Source organism: Macrosteles quadrilineatus, unplaced genomic scaffold, assembly GCF_028750875.1.
Source record: "Macrosteles quadrilineatus isolate MER2022 unplaced genomic scaffold, UCM_ALF_1.0 Scaffold_4__1_contigs__length_99947679, whole genome shotgun sequence".
NCBI classification, from domain to species: Eukaryota; Metazoa; Arthropoda; class Insecta; order Hemiptera; family Cicadellidae; genus Macrosteles; species Macrosteles quadrilineatus.
The window spans coordinates 14,761,466-14,780,919 of record NW_026542597.1 but is presented as its reverse complement, the minus strand read 5'-3'; the positions used below and the strand labels follow the sequence as shown (position 1 = coordinate 14,780,919).

General features: G+C 35.2%; 1 protein-coding gene across 6 annotated transcripts in view; it reads right to left on the bottom strand.

Moving 5' to 3' along the window:
- The window catches only part of LOC128991424 (regulating synaptic membrane exocytosis protein 2-like), a 90,632-nt gene extending 78,765 nt beyond the window's left edge, over window positions 1–11,867 (bottom strand). For all 6 annotated transcript variants that reach the window (XR_008490643.1, XR_008490640.1, XR_008490642.1 and 3 more), the window contains exon 1: window positions 11,563–11,867. Coding sequence is in view for 1 of the 6 variants with exons in the window: in XM_054414286.1 (XP_054270261.1) it covers window positions 11,563–11,735 (173 nt within the window). In the remaining 5 variants the exon portion in view is untranslated. The remainder of the gene's footprint in view (window positions 1–11,562) is intronic.
- Between the last annotated feature and the right edge of the window lie 7,587 nt (window positions 11,868–19,454).

The window sequence follows — 19,454 nt, the reverse complement described above, 5'->3', positions numbered from 1 at the left end:
TACGTATTGTTCAATATCTATTTCCATATTTATCCAATAACAATATACAATAACAACAACATGTAATAACAATATAGTCACGTGCTGTATTAATTGAACCTTTTAACACATTTGTGAGGATGGTGAATATTCTGCAACACTTTTAAGTTTCATTTCATCAGGTATAATCAAACGGCTTCCTTTAAACCAAAAGACCATCATAGCAACTTAGTTATTTTCTGAAAGTTAAATATTCGACCAATTCCTTGTCAACAGTGCTTCTTTCTTCGGGCCATCCTTTCAATATTATTTCCTTCAATTCAGAAAGCTCTTTGCATTTTCCAACACTAGTTCTGATTCGAGAAACTGTATCAGAATACATAGGAATTATCATTCATTCATGATATTTCAAGTATTTTTAATTGTTACTGTGAATGCGTTGAATCATCCATTGAACACTACATTCTTAATTCCTTTGAGCAAGTCTGACATAATATACTGGAACACTTCAGGGGCCGATACCAAACCAAAGGGCTTGCGTAAACAAGAGTAGCGCCTCCAAGGTGTTGAAAAAGTTAGCAGTTTGAATGTTCTCTTCGTAACTTTTATCTGCTAGAACCCTTTTTTACAGTCAAGGATGGTGAATAAGTAGAACCATTCAATCTAGCTGCGATGTCCTCTAATGTAGCCAATGGTTAATGTCTAAGGTTTACATTTTTGTTTAGATCAGTTGGGTCAATGCAAAGACGTATTTTGTCTCTTTGTTGGACTATGACCATAGGAGACACACAAGGAGTAGGCTCACTTACCGGAGTAATAATCTTGTCTTTTACCATTTGGTCAAGTTCAGCTGCTTTCACTGCGTCACGTATTGGATGGGGTATTCGCCTGGGTGGGTGTATTTTGAAACAAGGATTTTTCATAAGATCTATGCCATAGTCAAATGACTTTTAAACACCTCATATTCACTTAAGACTCTTATAGACTGATCAACTATATCAGCAATCCGTTTGACAAACCCTAATCTAATATTGATTGATGTGCATACAATTACAAACAAAAAAGTGTCTTTATGAGACTTTTTGGTTACAACTGAACAGATGGCTTCACCCAAAACTGGTGTTTTTTTGTTTGTTTTTTTTAGAAACAAGGCATTTAGTCGCAGAAGGTACAATGTTAATATTACAAGCTATAGGTAAACCGTTTAGAAAGCGTCCTCCTCGTAGCATTGGTGCGAGAGAGAGATACCGAGCTGTGGGAGTGAGACAGACTATGGCTCTTCCCCCACTCCGCTGCCGCCAACCCCCAACCTTCCCGAACACCGCGCAGTGATACAACACAACGCAACACAAACACAACAACACAACCCTGCAGAGTGCAGTGTACTCGCGTACTGCTACCGGACCGGCACCTCGCTCTCGTTGAATACAATAATTATTTCCTTTTGAACTACAATAATTCTTTGGGACTAAGTCCATCGTTAGGTAACACAACACACATAAATATAAATAGCTTAAGAACACTAATATAATAGAATAGACTAATGATTCTCACGGACTACCTTTATAGATATATTTGTTGATCAGTTATTGGAAGAACTTAAGCTTTGATAAATGTGAACCATATGTACAGTATGCATCATATTGAATGATATTGATACAAATTAATTTGTATAATTTTCAGTTTGAGAATAAAATAAACGACATACCTTAATTAATAGTGGAAACAAAATGTCGACGATCTAAATATTATCTCTATTCCGAATCGGTAATGAAATCACTGATATCACTGTCATCCTCAGATTCATTTTGGTTTACTGAAATTATCAGTCTGTCGATTTCATTGTCTATTATATGGTCTTTTTCCCAGTAATCTTGTTCGACCTTTTTGACATGTTCACAACATTTCTTCCATTCTTCTGCAGTGTATGACGTAAACAGACTGTCACAAAGTCTCATTTTTTGGTCCAATGTCTTTGCAGCTACATCTTTAGCAACCTGTATACATAAATACTTTTTAAATCCCATACGAACACGTAATTTCTTTACATTTTACATTGGTTTTTATACTGTTACAATTATATATATTAAGCATACACGTACTATAATTATTAATTATACTAAATACTATAACTTGTTATTATAATTCAAACCAATTATGTGTTATAATGCTATATTAATATAGGAATTCCCGTAAAAGGTTATGTGTAGTTGGCTTAATACTGTTGTGTTAAAAGGTACTTTAAAAAAAATATATTAAACGCACTCCACCTATTTTCATATTGCCTCTTCCTCGACAACCGGATTGGAGTTATGAAAACAATTTTAATACACTTATAAAATATATGACAATAATAAAACATAAATTAAGCCTACCTGTCCTTTTATAGCTCCCCATACCAACTCAATGGGGTTGAGGTCGGGGTGATATGGTGGCAGTCGCAGCACTTGATGTCCAAAATTGTTAATAAGCTGGTCTATTTTGTACACCGGCTCCCTCTGGACGTTTTGCACCAACATCAAAAGTTCTACTTTGGTAAAATTTTCGTCATAGTCAATGTTGTGTTTATGAAGCCAGTCTTGAATGTTCTTCTTCAAAGAACCACTTGTTGGTTTTTTGTCTTCCTCTACGCAATGGTATTTTGCATTGTCCATCACTATAACGCTTGGTTCTTCAAGATTCGGCAACAGTTGTTTTTCAAGCCATTTATTGAAATTTTCATAGTTCATGGACTCATGATAATCGCCTGTTTTTTGATGTGCTTTGAAAATTGCCAAACTGTCCCTTACAAATCCATTTTCACCGCCACCGTGTGCAATTATCAGCCGTTCGCCTTTCCCAACAGCCTTGGTTACGCCGGGTTCCTCAGGACTTTGCCAACATTTACTTACTGTATGGTTCGCATTAACGTAAGTCTCGTCGATGTAAACAATTGGAAAGCCTTCTGATCTACATTTCTTAATTTTTTTCAAATATCGAATTCGCCAATCAACGGTTGAAGGGATTTCTACCAATAGTTTTCTTCTAGACTGGCATCTAACCCATTTAAAGCCCAATTGTTTTAACACAGATATTAAGTACGTCCTTCCACATGTTAAAATGTCTGCTTCCTCAAGAGCTGAAATGAGTGTCTTCACAGTAGGCAATTCTTTTTTTAAGATGTACATTTCCTGTATTTTCCTTCTAATAGCGGCTTTAGTAAAATCATCAACTTCAATTCTTTTTTTTCTTTCAGTCTTTTTGCCTGTAGGTGTAGAAAAGGTCAACTGTCCTCGGATTTCAATCGCTCTTTTTCCCTCACGAATAATTTGTTTTACGAGGGTTTGCCCAATACCTGTAGCTGTTGATGTTTCCTCGGCCAAATTAAATGTCAAATCATGTTCTTTCTTCATTCCTTTCAAGTGTTCTGCAACTTTATACACAATTTCTCTTGCCTGCTCTCCAAGAGGTCGACCAGATACAGAAGAAGATTTTGATGTCGCCATTACGTTTGTCAACAAACACAGGTCATATACCAATCTACCACAATTTCAAAAAACGATTTACTATTAAATAGCTACCGTAACTATAAAATAACTGAACAAAACTATCCCTACCTACTAAACTATCACTGACTATCACTAAATATTAACAATTATAAACGTTGTTGCAACTTTCAACAAAATGAAGGGGGAAATCTCGAGACATAAAAAGAGAGTCCGCGTGGAGGATTCAGCGCAGGGTCGTACTGACTCGTCACAACAATGCTTGTCAACAGATGTTAAATCACGATTATTAAAACAGAAACGGTATGTACCATAACTAATGATGTCACTAGCGTAAACACAATTGAGCATTACCATTGACTATACATTACCATTGACCTGTTGGTATATTAGTCAATGGCATTACTTAAACGGAACTGTGAATACAGTTATATAGTTATTGTTGCGAATTTCCCATATAGGGCTTTCCTCTGCAATGATCACATTTCCATCTTTCCTAGTAAAAATTGTAGCACTTCGGCTAACATCCTCGTTCATCTTTGGTAGGAATGTGAATCTTGTAGGCCTAGGTGTTCTTCATTATACAGGCTAATAACGATAGTAAATTCTTAAAAAATATTATCTTTATTTCTTTTACTCGGTGGCGTTCTATGACTTTAATGTTTCATGGGTTCTTTCAGTGATTAATTTCTAAAGATTTAGTTTTTTGTAGGACGCATTTCTTTGAATTGCAGCTTAAATATTAACAGCAATTAAATTATACAGCTGATCAAAATGTAAACTAGGGTTGCTTTCAGATAGGTGAAAGCCAGTTATATGGTGCAACACAAATAAACAACTCGATCACCTACTTATAACCTACACTTTACCTCCCTAATCTAACTTTACTTCAAAACTTTTAATGTAGTCATGAATACTCATAAACCCCGACCTACCTTCCCCACATGCCTAAATTAGATCAGTGTTCAATCTGCGTTTTATTAATAAGTGTAATATAGCTGACTGCACCGTCGATGTAATTCAACATAATATAACCTGTGATGTATTATCGGATTAAATATCGATTTCGATGCGGTTCGATATATCGCTTATTAAGTCCTGATTTCTAACATTTGCTGTTTCTGATCAGCTGGCAACACAAATAGGTTCCCAAGAAAGTAGTCACTGGTCCGTATATCTCCGCTCCTTGTTTATGCTCTATTGAGAAAGTAGTTCCGTATATTTTCTCGATTTTCAGTGAGTTCCGCGCCTTAAAAAAGTGTTTTAACGGCATTTTCTTGTTTATTTAAATCATAGGAATGGTTTAAAAACGTTTAAAAGAAAAGTCTAGAAAGTTTGGAAATACCTTATGATTCCCTTGTTTACATTTTTCTTGTAAACAAAAAACTGTCATATGGCTACTTTAATCCCATAAGCCTAATGTTAAAATTTGAAAAAAATAGATCCTGCAGTGTGAAAACGGACGTTGGCGGAGAGGGGGAACATACCCTCCCTCAACGTTACCTCCCCTACATGCGCTAAAAATTTCGCGCAGGTCGTTTTCTAAACGGTTTACCTTTAGTTAAGTGCCAAATCTTAGGAAATAACATTGCACTGAGTCCCAGTATCTAATTTAAACTGCACAGTTTTGTTATTTGGCAATTTTAAGGGTTCTTTCCAATCTTTATTCTTGACTGGGTTAGAGATGCAATCAACATGCAACGGATAATCAGAATTTTCATTCTCTACAATCTCTAAAACATAAGTATTTTTACTCTTCCTAGGGAGATTCTTTCGAATTGTACACATCTTAGTAAAATGACCTTTAGGCAAGCATTGATTGCAAGTTCGATTAAAAGCTGGACATTGGCCTGTAGAGTGTTAGTTGTAAACCACAACGTTTACAGTCAAAAACTGAATTTTGTAACTTAGGCCTACAAAAGAATCATCCCTTTTAACGATTAAAATTTTTAGGGCTGTCAGAGGATATTTCTGCTAGTTGATTCTTAGTTTGTCCATATGCCCTACACTTACTAATTGCATAATCTAGAGTAAGGTTCAGTAGAAAATAATTTTTCCCTTAGAATCTGATATGCCAATTACTATTCTATCTCTAGAACTGTTTTTAGTTGCTCAACATTTCAAGAATTAACTTGGAATTTTGTACAAAAATCTTCAAAACTTTGATGGGTTTCTTGGGCGATTTTGTTGAACAAAAATCGATCAAATACTTCATTAAATTTACCAACAAAAAACTTATCAAATCGTTTGAACAACTTCATCTAATTTAATATCTTCATCATCCCTGAAACCAAAACTGTTATATATATCTATAACATATGGGCCTAAACTAGACATAAATAATGCTACCTGTACTGCATTTGATTTCCTATCAAGGCCAGAAGCTGTGTACCAGTTCCACTGTTGCTTCCATTTCATCCAAGAAGGAGCCATCTGAGTACTTGAAACCAAAAGTCATTTTGGTGGTTTTACATTACCATCCTTATCTTCTGTATGGTTTGTATGTATATTTCATCTTCCTTAAAGCCATACCTTTTATTTCTATTCAGTGTAGGTTTCGACACCATTGATTTTTACGCTGGTAATTCATCTATCCATCGCCAATCATTAGGTGCTGTTCTAATAACGCCGCCAATATTGTAGTGATTCAATATTATAAAATGACTAATGACAAACGGCGTTTTAAATAAAAGGAATAGTAAGAGCAACAAAAAGTGATAAAATTAATAAAGAACTAGGTGAATTGTTCTGACGATTGCCTACATTTTCCACGATGCAATGTACACTGCACTCATATTGCGGTACTATTGCTTGCTTGACTATCCGTTGCAATAGTTGCATTATTAGTATTGAAAAATGTTATAAAGGTATGTAAACTATTAGAAATATTATTTGTACACAATTTTTTTTTATAAAATATATATTTCCGTTGCTTATCGACCTGGCCGGTAAACTTTGTACGCTTGAAAATTTAATTTTTGTAAAAATGATGTAATTTTGGATAAATTAATGCGGATAGAGAAAATAAGATGCTTTAAAGCGACTATAATAATGTTTGAGCGTAATAACAAACATATGCTCAAAAGTAAACAAAAACGCCATGTTTTCGTAAAAATACTTTAAAGATCAATTTAAAAAGCGGATAATTTAGCTCGATTAAATAACGGCCGGTCTTTTGAAAACCAATTAGGTAGTGAAGTAAGAACTTCAAAAATTTGTCCTTGGTAGGTGAGCAGTCGGTTCTCGTCTAACAATCTGGTCACCGTTCGACCCTGAAAAAGTTCTGGGCTCAGCTGCCCTTTATCATTGGGGTTTTAAATAATGTCCCTGGCTAAATTAACAGCTGGTCAAGTCAGCTACAAAGCTACGCAGCTCAATTCGCTCCATGCAATTACCCCTATATTGCATGGAACTCGTATTGAACTGATTTTAAAATGTGAAATTTCTCGATAAAAACTTCATCACCCCTGAGGTGACTCGAAACCCGATCTACCCACAGGGATCTTGTTATTTGTAAAATCCTGATTTAATCAGGAACAGCGGTTGGTTTACAAGTTTGCATTTTTCATGAACAGCAAAAGAACGGAGCGGCTGAAGCGGCTCTTGGGATGAAGCAAGATGAAACTATTACGTCATCACACCGGCAGTTACGTCATAAACTAACATAACAAACCAAACTTGCTGATAATGAAAAAAATCTAATGAAGATTGAATTCTGTTCATAAAATAAAATTATAAATGCCTCAAATTCTAACAAAAGATGTAAAGAAGAAATGGCATTCTAAGCAAAATCTTTGACAAAAAGTTAAGTGTCACCGATGGGATTCGATCTTGATACCTCTTGCACATCAGCCTTGTACTATATCCACTACGCCACGAAAACCGATGGCTGTACATCACACGCCAACAAAGAAAGAAGCAGACGAATTTGATTACGCGAGTCTCGAGAAACAATGACGTCATCATAGAGGCTCCCTTCAGCCGCTTTCCACAACGGCACATCCTTCATAAACACATTTTGTTTTATTTGTTTACTTCACAATCTGTTCTACAAATTAATATGATGAACAAGAAAAAGCTATGCAATACAATAACTTTTTTGTAACGTTTAAATATTACAAATAACTGTTAACACTGTCGACAACAAATATTCTTCAATGAACCACTTTGCAATACAAAAATATGAAGGGTCGGTCGAGAATCCGAGCGTCTCAAGTCTATAAATCGTGTCTGCGTTATTGAGCAAGTTCAAATGCTAAATGATTTGGATGAGATTCTAATTTTGAAACATATTTCACTTAAGGTCATGATTTCGTCCTTGACTGTGAGTATCTTAAGGTATTACATGAAGGTGTTCTATTGGTTACGTACCAAGGTGCCTTGGTTATCTTCCTCATCATTTTCGACTGGCCTTTGGATTTTGGATTGGCCAGATAATATCTATATTGAGGTACTAGCCAATCCCTAAAGTTGCACTCCGTATGTCCATATTGGTATTTATTTGTTTTATACATCAATAATTTGTTTTTTATAGGCCTACAGTTTTGATTTTGTTCCAATGAGCCAATTTAACGGATAGATTTTAAACTTAGTTGTTGTCGTTTTCTCCAAATATGATAAACACAAAATCTGACAATTTTAATCCAAACAAAATATCTTGTAAACAAATGTCACGTGGCCATTTTATTTTCGCAAGACAACTATATGTATTTTATGTTCGTTGATTTTAGAATACAACCTCAACTTTCTTGGTCTGTTATTTTCGCAAGACAACTATATGTATTTTATTTTCGTTGATTTTAGAATACAACCTCAACTTTCTTGGTCTGTTATTTTCGCAAGACAACTATATGTATTTTATGTTCGTTGATTTTAGAATACAACCTCAACTTTTTTGGTCTGTTAGGCATAAAGAAAGTTAAGGGAAAATAGAATTTTAATGGTAGCGACTAGCGACCTCTATGGGATACTTACTCAACTGTGCTGTAGCTCATTTAGAATGTTCCATAGAAGTGGAATGTCCACTAATTTATCCAAATTCCATTCCAATGATGTTATGAACTAAACACAAATACAAGTAATACTTCACTTCTTTCAAGAAACCAAAGTTCTAGCATTCATCTAAGGTTCTAGTCTCGATCAAACAAGTTACATTGGCATTTGAAATTTCAAATTAATTTTATAAAATTTGATCAAAATGACAGAACGCTACCAGGCCAACCGGTATCCAGATTGAGAAAAAGATGACATAATGCTCAACTTGAATACCTTTACGTGTTTTTAAAGAAGCAAATGGTTTAAAAATTGTGTTACAGCATTCATGAATAACATTTGTTTTCCACGATTTCAAATTCTACAGCTTAGAGTGCAGCTTTTCTCTAAACCCATTTAAATAAATTATTAACAAACTTTTGTAGTTTTAGTGCGTAGCTCGGATTGAACGGCTAATTGTCTTCATTCATGGGCTGTTTATTGTGTTAGATTTATTGCTTTGATGTTGGTAAGATTACTTGAGTCAAATGAATCAGTTTAACAGTACCGAAATATTACTAATGCTCCAATGAAGTTAACCATAATTTTGCAATTATTGCAAAATTATACAAATTTATTAAATTGAATTATTACTACGATTAGTAAAATTAATAACTTATGTTTTGGAGGTTAAGTGGTAGAAATGACTGGTCCTAACATCACTTCCCAAATACATTTTTAATTTTATTTCAAATTTATTTTGTGGTGTTACAAAAGAGTACCGTACAGAGAAGTAGAGCAGGCGGTTGTTCCAACTAATGCAAACGGAAAACGGATTGAAAAATGCGTGTTGTCAGATGCGGCGAACTCGGAAAATGTACTAGGTGGCACAGGATAAATGAATTTTGGGGTACATTCATTAGCATTTAGCACAAAGTGAAATTAAATTAGGCCTACCCAGGAAGATTTAAGTTTTGGAGACAATATTAAATTTACTTGCGTCTAGGCTAAACGTCGAAAATGTTCAGGAAGAAGAAGTAGGTACTGTATCACGAATATGAGAACCGAAACTGTATGGACCAAAAACATAAACAATTGATGTCACTGGCACGAAAGTAAACATGACATCCTTATAATTATGTAGGACAACATTTTTACCAGAAAATTGTGGACGTCTGGTAAGTCGCAGAAAAGTGGGTGGGGTCTTAAATTAAACGTCTTGATCCCATTGACTCGGAGGAAATATCAGAATTCCCATAAAGTGACCAGAAAACGAGATGTAACGTAAAATATCCACCATAAGAAAAGCATGGGGGACCCAAGCACGACCCCCCCCCCCCGCTTGAAACGTCTGCATTCTAATCAGCTGTTATTTATTTATTTGCAACTAGCTGTGTACCCGTTCTACGGACGGGGATCTTGTTTAATATAACTGTCAAAAAACCTTGCAGACCAGCTGTTACGGCTAGTATAGACAATCGGGTGGGTCAGTCACGTCATTTGTTTATGATCCTTACCGTTTCTGTTCTAATATTCGTGGGGAAGTAGTACTACGATTTGATTAGATCCATACGACGCCTACACACTAGGATGGAAGTTTTAAGGTGAAAATTAGTGAAGCATGAGTGTTGAATAGATAAGATTACTACGAGGTCAATGGCTAATGATCAGCTGGTTATTTGCAGTTAAAACACTATTAATTTATCCTCATATACAAAGTACCTATACGGAGAACAAGTGTTGTCGTCAAAATTTTAGTTTTGAGTTTAAGGAGGAAATATCCGTTTTGGGTTTCCCTGAGTGGTTTTCGAAGTGATATATCTGTGTGTTTGTATGTGTGAGTGTGTGTTTGCGTAGATGTGTTCATATAGCTACAGACTAAAACTGTGGCCCGATTTTGATTAAATTTGGTGTGGGTAATCCATGGTCTATTCAAGTGTTTTTGAAATTTTGATTTTTAAATGACGGTTTTCCCATAGCCATAAAAACAGAAAACATGTATTTTCACAAAAATACCTCTAACGATTATGATTGAAACTGAGTATTTTTCAATCTGGAGAGTATGTTCCAAAATGTTGAATCTGGAGAAGGGGATTTCCGTTTGATTCAAGGGGGGTGTTAAATGAATAGAATATGTTTCTTTCTCTGTTTATTAACAGTTCCACATAACGTTTCATGTTGTCTCAACAGCTTAAATTACTTTACTAAACTTACTACAGCACAGTAATCACTGTTGTGTTTGAACTGGAAATGCTTAAAATGGAAAGTCTAATGAACAATACAAAGACTTTAAGAATCCTTCATGGTAATCAAACATGTAAAATAAACAATAAATTACCACAACTCGTTATATTCTTTACATTTATCCGACTGTTTAGTAAACGGTATAAAGCGCCTTCCAATAGTTAGATATGCTAGTCCCGCACCACACGTCTGTAGCCATATTGACTAAGTAACGCCTTGCGACTGTCAAAGACATCAAAGACCACAAAACAGTGTCTTATGTTATAATCACTCTTAATATCGTTGTAAAGCGGTTGTGCACAGTTTAATAGGATTTCATATCTAATGATTGTATTTTAGAAACCAATTGGGCACTTAACAAAACTGATCAAAAATTAAAAGGTAAGAATGAACCATACAGGGTTACGTAGTTGACATAAAAAGTGAACGTTGGATATAAGGAATTATAACAAAAAAATATTTACATAACAGCATAGTCTTTCTCTTCCCAAGGCTGAGAAATGTGGGTCATGGTGGTTTCATTAAAGATTTATAGCGACCGTGCGTTATTAGGGGCCTTAGAGCCTATTTCAGAGACAAGCCAATTTACGTAAAATTGCATAATTGAGACGGTAATTCGATAATTGTTCTTGGTGTGAAACTAAATCAATAGATGAATAGATGATGTAACGCTATTGGATGGGGTGTGAAGTCAATGTTTCTTTGTGGTTTCAAGAGGCCCTCTTAAACAGGGTCAATTGTTTTAGGGTAAAGGTTTAATTTGGTAAATAAGTAAACGATTGCAAGCGAATCGATCTGCGGGTACCGCTGGTAGGCCGGTAGTGGTATAGGTGGGGTGGCTGGTAGTGGTGCTGGTAATGTGGTATTGCTGGTAGTTACCCACCTCATGATCTCCAGCTCGCGCTCCTCCTCCTGTTTCTGCCGCAGCATAACGTTCTCGATGATCTGCCTTTCCTCGGGTGTGAGGTGCGACAAGTCGGGCAGCGCTGGGTCCGAGGCCATCGTAGCACGGTCTACGGCACTACACGCGGTCGGCACACAATCGCCGTGACACATGGCGAGCCCTAGGCATCTCGCTACATCATCGCGCGACCGCTAACGTCAACCGCAACAGCGAAAACCCGCGGACATTTCGCCACCGACACGGACCCATTCACCGACGAGCTGGACTGCGACTGTGTCGGCCAATGGGGGCGCTCCTCCACAGTGACGTCAGAGGGTGTATTGATCTCTGCGCGCGCAAACGTCCACTTTGAATGAACGTGCTGCGCTCTGCCGCCGCCGCGGGGAAGCGACGAACCTAGTTTCCTGTACACCCACGCAACGGGTTCCCGCGAAAATCTGTCTTGAATGTCTGCGTGATTGCCCAAATCTCGATCTCGTAATTTAGATTATGAGTGGAGGATTCGGTTGGGAGAAGCCTTGTTTTAACTTTCTTTGACTAAGGCTTTTTTGTACACGAATGATACGTATAGCTAAATAGCTGGGTGGATATAGTGCTGGTCTGGTAATAGAGAAGGTTGCCAGTTCGATCCTGAGAAGTCAGAACCTTTTTTGATGGATTCAAATTTGGCCTTATCTGTACCTGATTACTACCTTGTAATAAATGGCCTGGGTTAAGAACCACCTGAACGTAATCAGTAAGAAAGCTGTCATTTCATTCATTACACTTATCACTGCTTTACTACAACCCTAGTAAGCCGGCATCGTAGACATCTAATGTAATATAACATATCTTAAGCTCAGAACATGTATCAAAAGCCAGAAAGCCTAATAATTAAAGGCAGTTACCTAGTTTTAACCCATCAAACACAATTTTGGATGAGTGAGGTTTCAATTGTTAGGCGAGCACCTTACAGCTACCCAGCTAATTTATCTGTTGGAAAGTGGCAAAAACTCGCACAAGACCAAATGTGTAATAAGATGATACATATGTGTCGTTAGCAAACTCAAGTAAACACGACCCGATTTTGATGAAATTTGGTATAATCCTACATTTATTCAAACGTGATCGCGAACCAACATAATCGGACTATGGGAACGGGGGCTTATGGGGTAAAAATTTGTTTTTTCCTTCTTTTGACCCTAAAAACAAAAAATTTAGTGATTTCCTTCCAAACCATTTTGTAGAGCTTAAAAACAAATAATTTAGTATATTGAAGCGTTATAATGCACCTAATGGTTAGAGAGAAAATTCCAAAATACTATAATTTTAAAATTCCGATGTTGTTCTTATGTAAACTATTGTAGTTTGCTTGTTTATGAACATATTTTGGTCAAATTTGGAAAACGCATTTATTTCTTAATAAACTATAAAAATTTAACAAAAAAAAAACACTTTTTTACCCTCTCTGTTGCAGCAAACCTACGTACTCGTTAAACTAATTATTATATTTAAATTAAATAGGGAATAAATGACACATTTTTTAAGAGACGTTTTAGTGTAAATCCAATAAGGCAAATGGAAATTCACTTAGTCTGTAGGTTTGCTGCGGCGGGGGTATTTATTTGGTTGTCTCCTTTTGTTCTTGATGATGTTTTTCTTTTAGTCACTTATGTACATTTTGGTCTATTGAGGCATCTTCAGTGTCTATAGTTTGATATTAAAACATAAATGTCACTATTTACAATTTTGTGAAGCACTATTGTTTATTTACACTGAGATACAAGGCGATGCAGCGCGGTGGCGAGCAACCGAGCATGTATTGGGATATGACACCCGACATTGTGTTGGGGTTAGTATGAAATAATTGATGAGGAATAAATAAAGTACAGTTTAAAAACTACATACACTTTATTATGTTACTATAACAAAAATATTGAGAACACTTAGTCTTACAATTACGAAGATGAAATAAAAATGCTTCCAACTAATGCAAAAATAACTTACAGTATTATGTAAATAAATACTGATAGTAATGTAAATAAAAGAAAATATTGAAAGGTTTTATGCTAATTTTGCTTATACCGTACTCTTATAAGATTTTTGTTTACCAATTTTAGGAGGGGTAAAATAGGATGAAAAGCTACATAACACTTTCAGTTAGCGAATACGAGGGTTAGGCTACATAAGTTTACTTATTAATGTAAATTAATGGTTATCATACAGTAGAACCTCGATAACCTCTCTCATCATAATAAAAAAGACTTGCAATCAAGGTAGTCTTCTTATTGAAGTCTGTAAGGACATGCAATTAGGGGTAATCTAGAATTTAAGATTGTTTGAAAATGACACTTATATCGAGAATGACTTTTTTATCAAGGCTCTATTGTATGTAATCTAAATTAACACTTTAGTATTGACTATTGAGTAAATTTTTGACCACTAAAGGTAGTGGACCACAAGAGCATAGAATAAATATAGAGTCACCACTCCTATACCTACAGCTATACCAGTAGTGTGCAGCCGATTTCCGCCATCTTGGTAAGAGAGACGAGCTCGGAACTTTGAAAACACAGCGTCATTACCACTGTGTTATTCTATGCTACTTTATGCATTAGATGAAGCTACCGCTCCGAGGATACATATAGAACTATACCGCCTTCGATATTGACCTAGGACTCTGCCCCGCGGGCTTTCAAAGTTCTGAGGTGAGAGTTTTAAAAGTAAATATTGATTAGTGGATTCCATGGTAACAATAGGCCTACAATGGTTTAAATGAAAATGCAGACCGGGCCGGCCGCCATCTTGGTACGAGAAGCCTGCTTCACTCCAGACCGCAAGTGCCGCCTCTATATTTATTCTATGCTCTGTGTAGTGGACTCATCTTCATTTAGTGTTGTTAGTTTGATCTTTGGCAGAGCAATCTAAGACGTCTCTTGGCCAGCTCGGCCAGGGGACAGCAACGTAAATCGGAGGTTCGGTCCCGTCTAGTGGCAACTCATAAGGAGTCCACAAGTCTGTGACAGAACTTTGTGATCGATGCTTTATTTAGTTTTTACCGCTGTAATTTATTTGATACAATAAAAAAAAAATATATATGTTATAACAAAAGACACTTTTTAGGAAATATACAGAAGTGAAAGATTAACAACACCTACATTAATAAATACTGCACTTAAATAATTACAAATAAATGCTAAATATTTACACATTATGACAAATATAGAATACTGTGTACATTCTTAAATTCGGGGGTTTTATCATAATTTTGATTCATCTTACTCCTTTATTATACATGTTTCATAAAGATAAACATTCTATTGCCAACCTTATCACCATGTCTGTTTGGCACAATCCTTTCTATAGCTTTAAACACTAAGAAATAACAATTGATTGTTAATACTTTTTAATTCCATACATTATCGGCATTGTAAATTAACACAGAGTTTAGGTAATCACACAAGAAAAAAACAGTCTTTGACCTTGAGCAGTTTATACCAATAATTTTTTTATTTAATTTTTCATTCCGAGTTTTGGAACTCAATAAATCAATATAAAGTAAGTCTGAAATATGGAAAAAAAATTGAGTAATTTCTTTATAAAAAAAAGATGATGTTTTTTTTCTAGAGAGTAGCAATGAAACTAAAACAAAGATACATTATCTTACGAACACCAATAGTTTTGTAAAACCAATGACTTTGGATACTAGAAGTAGAATTTTCATCCTATTATAAAATCTAAAAGTAGTTTTGATGTATTTCATTTACGGCTACATTTTAGTGCATTGATGTACACTAAATGTTTCTCTACTCTGCTGGAATTCAAACACACGCTTTTCTCTTTGAGTAATGAAACGAGAAGACAAACTAGATTTCACAAATAAATTATACTCTTTATAGTACATCACGTAACTAGTCTGGAAGATAGGTGTTTACCAGACAAGAGTGGTAGTTTCTGCGGGAGACAAAGTCAAGTGCGGTAGTACCAAACAATTCCGGTATACGTATTTTGAGTGACATACAATATTTTTGCCATTATTACCCTTAACTCTGCCCCAAACTAACCTAACAATAGAAAAACTGTCAAAATCGGTAATATGTTCCCACCGATTTAAGGACTTATCAATCACTACACATTATGTCTCTGAGAGGTTATGTTTTTGTTTGTAAACCACTTACTGCCATTAGAATATTAGACTAGTTATTAGGTACCAAACTTTATTCATGATTTTATCGAATTAAGTTAGGTGCGAAAAAGTAAAATTTATGATTGGGGAAAATTATTTATTTAAACATGATTGTAAGTTTATTACCGTACAGTAGTACAGGAACCCATTTGATTAGGCAGGTGGCAGACAGCTGTTTTCCGAACATACCATGAAGTCGTCTTTATTAGATACAAAAGAATGAAAAATCTTTAAGGGAGTATGGTTAAGCCTTGTAATAAAACTGCTAATTCATATAATACCTTTTTATGAATACCACAAAATTTCGAACCTAAAAATGTTTGTATAATACTTGTTTTTCATTTTAATTAACTAGCTTATAGTTAAGTCTTATGGTTAAATTTAACTTATTTCCTGCTATACAAAAATGCAACTGCAGTAACGTATAACAACATAAATTCTACTTATCAAAGTTGTCGCCAGTTTTAAAATCAAATTGTGTAGTTGATGTGAGTCACCGATAGATTGTACTGATCTAAATTACTAATTTCTGTCGAATACATGAACTTTTTTACCAAGAAAATAACCAAGCTGATTTTAAGACCAGTAAAATCAGCTGTGCTCTTGTCGTGACTATTCTTTTTTTCTAATGAGCTTTCAGTGATTTCTTATATAACTGTCAAACTTCGGTCACGGTTGTTGACACACGATTCAATTCTAAGAAATCTCTTAAATTCGGAAGCCTTAGGTTTAAAATAAAATATTCATTGAGCAAAACAGGAATATTAAATACATGGCACAATATCATAAGTTCATATGTTAAAAATGCTGAAGGTAACTTTCAATTACTTTACCTGCTTTGTAGGATGTTATCAAATCTTTCTAAAACGTAAGATGATAATAAAACAACATTTGTGCTGAAACTTAATACTAAGAAGATGAAATGCTTTATTATATCTTGTTGAGTTGGTTTTTACTTTGAACTTTGGAGCTAATTTTAAGCTGCAAACACAGAATTAGTAATCTCAATCTTAGGCCAAATCACATTTCAGAAGCTTAAAATACAGGGATTCCTTGATTTTTTTAAATTATGATGATATTTTTTGCAAACGTTGTTACACTTTATGAAATATTCGCCAAGTTGAACTGTATATTGTAATTTAAAGGTTAAATTTACACAATGCCACAAACCCAATTGTTTCAAGTCCAGCTTAAAAAGGTTAAAGATGTAAGTCCACATCTTAATGTCCCTGCCGTAGCAAACCTACTGACTAAACGAACTCCCTCATGTCTATTTAGATTTTAACTGAAATATTTCCTTTCAATACATGTTTATTTTCTTTTTCAATAACATTAGGTTTAGCGAGTACCTACTTAGGTTTGCGGCCACAGGGAAGGAAAAAAAATATTTTTTTTAGGTATAATGTCAAAAATATAGTATGAAATCAATAAATTTGCCAAATTTAAATAAAAGATATCAATAAACAAGCAAATTACAACAGTCTGCTTTTTCTTCATAAGAATTTAAAAAAAATCCTAAATGTGCAGTTTTTTTTTTATTTTCTCCGCAATCTTTAATTGTTCATCAACACTTCGAACTAAATTATACTAAGCTCTATTATAGAGCTATAACATAGTACAATGGTTGTAATGCAAATTGGGCATTTTCATGTTTTAAGGGTTTAAAAAAAAAAAAATGTTAAAGTTCAAAACTCCATAAGAACAAGAACGTTTTCTTTTCTTATGACCTCATCTTGCTGCATGGTGAACTCATTCGAGTATTTCCAGTAGGGATGGACGGGTCCCGAAATTTTGGGAAAGTTTTGGAAAAAAAATATTCCCGATTTTCGAGACGGGATTACATTTGATTCGGGAATTTTTCGGGACGGGATTTGATCCGATCGTCGGCGATTTTGCCACATCGCGAGTGACGATGACGACGCTATCGCGAGAGATGTTCACGATAGTTCCGCGAACGCAGGAGGCAAAATCATTTCGACAATCAACCGTACCCGCCAAGTGATACCGACGATCATGCCGTGACCGCGAGTCATAACGACGATCATGCCGTGACCGTGGAGTCATACCGACGATCACGCCCCGAGTCATACAGACAATCGCGCTGTGACCGCGTTGTCATACCGACAATCGGCCATGACCGCGGAGTCATACCGACGATCGCGCCGTGACATACCGACGATCACGCCGTGACCCCTCATGACTGGGGAGTCATACCAACGATCGTGACCAGGGGTCATACCAATGATCGCGCGGTGACCGCCGAGTCATACCGACGATCACGCTGTGACCCCTCGTGACCAGGGAGTTACACCAATGATCGCACCGTGACCCTGGAGTCATACCTACGATCCCGCAAGTCATTTTGACGATTGCACCGTGACCGCGAGTAACAAGTTTCCATACCTGTAAATTTCAACCCATATTTTGTTTTTTATAGATCAGTGCCACAAATGGTAAAAATTGATTTTGTTTGTCTTTTTTGGTAACTGCATTACTCAAGACTTTCTTTTTAAGCACAGGAAAAAATCCCGTCCCGCCCCGTTCCGAAAATCGGGAAGGAAATAAAAATTCCGTCCTGACCCGTCCCGAACTAAAAATTTAATCCCGCCCATCCCTAATTTCCACTATTTCCAGTCTAACAAATTCTAAGAAATTTAATCAAAATCGGACCAACATTTCTCAAATTATTGTGCTAAGGGGTCTCTGGGGATATTAAAATGAAAAAGTAGATCCGTCCCGCGTCTGGGTATTACCCTTCCATAATAGTCCCTTCCCAATATGGGAAATTCGCTAAAAGTACAAAAACACCACAGTTCCTACCAACTTCTGAGTTAAAGAATCATGCAATATTTTTTTAAGAGTCCAAAGTAGGCCACTACAAGTATGATTTCCCTGTATTTTATTACTTCTCTGGTCATAAGCTAATTACAGATACAATTGATGGGTTTACGGAAATAGATGTAATTTTAACAAGCATATAATATAATAAATTATTGACTAACTAATAATTATTATTTGTGTTTAACTACAATTATAGCAAAAGAGAAAAAATACATATACCGTACACTAAATTCATATTTTTAACCAGTTTAATTTGAGCAAGAAAACAAACTAAAATTTTAAAACTATTTGTTGGATTTATGGTGGGAGTTAATGAACCTAAGTTTTAAGTTGATTGTTCTTAAAACTCATTATAACATTCAAAACCACCAATGATCTGAAATGGTTTACAAAGTAACCTTAATAAATATCTTACTATTATTATCACGAATAAGAATTATATTATATTGAAATGTTTCAATAATATTACTTATATGTAAATGAATATTTGATATGAGGCTCATATTTTAAATAGCCCATTGTACTGTGGCCTGTTTTAGTAATTCGGGAAGTGATATTTTGAAAACAAGTTTGAACTTACTTGTAAAAAAAAAACAAAAAAAAACACTATTTTAGTAAACTCTTTAGACTGTAGCTCAACACATTACAAATTCCCGGAGAAGATAAAAAAAAATCCATGGCAGTGTCTTTGTTTTTAGCCAAAATGTGCTTTTGATCATCAAGACTTTGTGTCAGTTAAATACACATAATTTATCACACAAATATAAAAAGTTTATCAACAATTTTTTTAGTAATTCCACTTTTTATTAGTTAAGCACTCAATATAAGATAAAAAACAACATTTCTCATTGGCTTAGTTCGTATT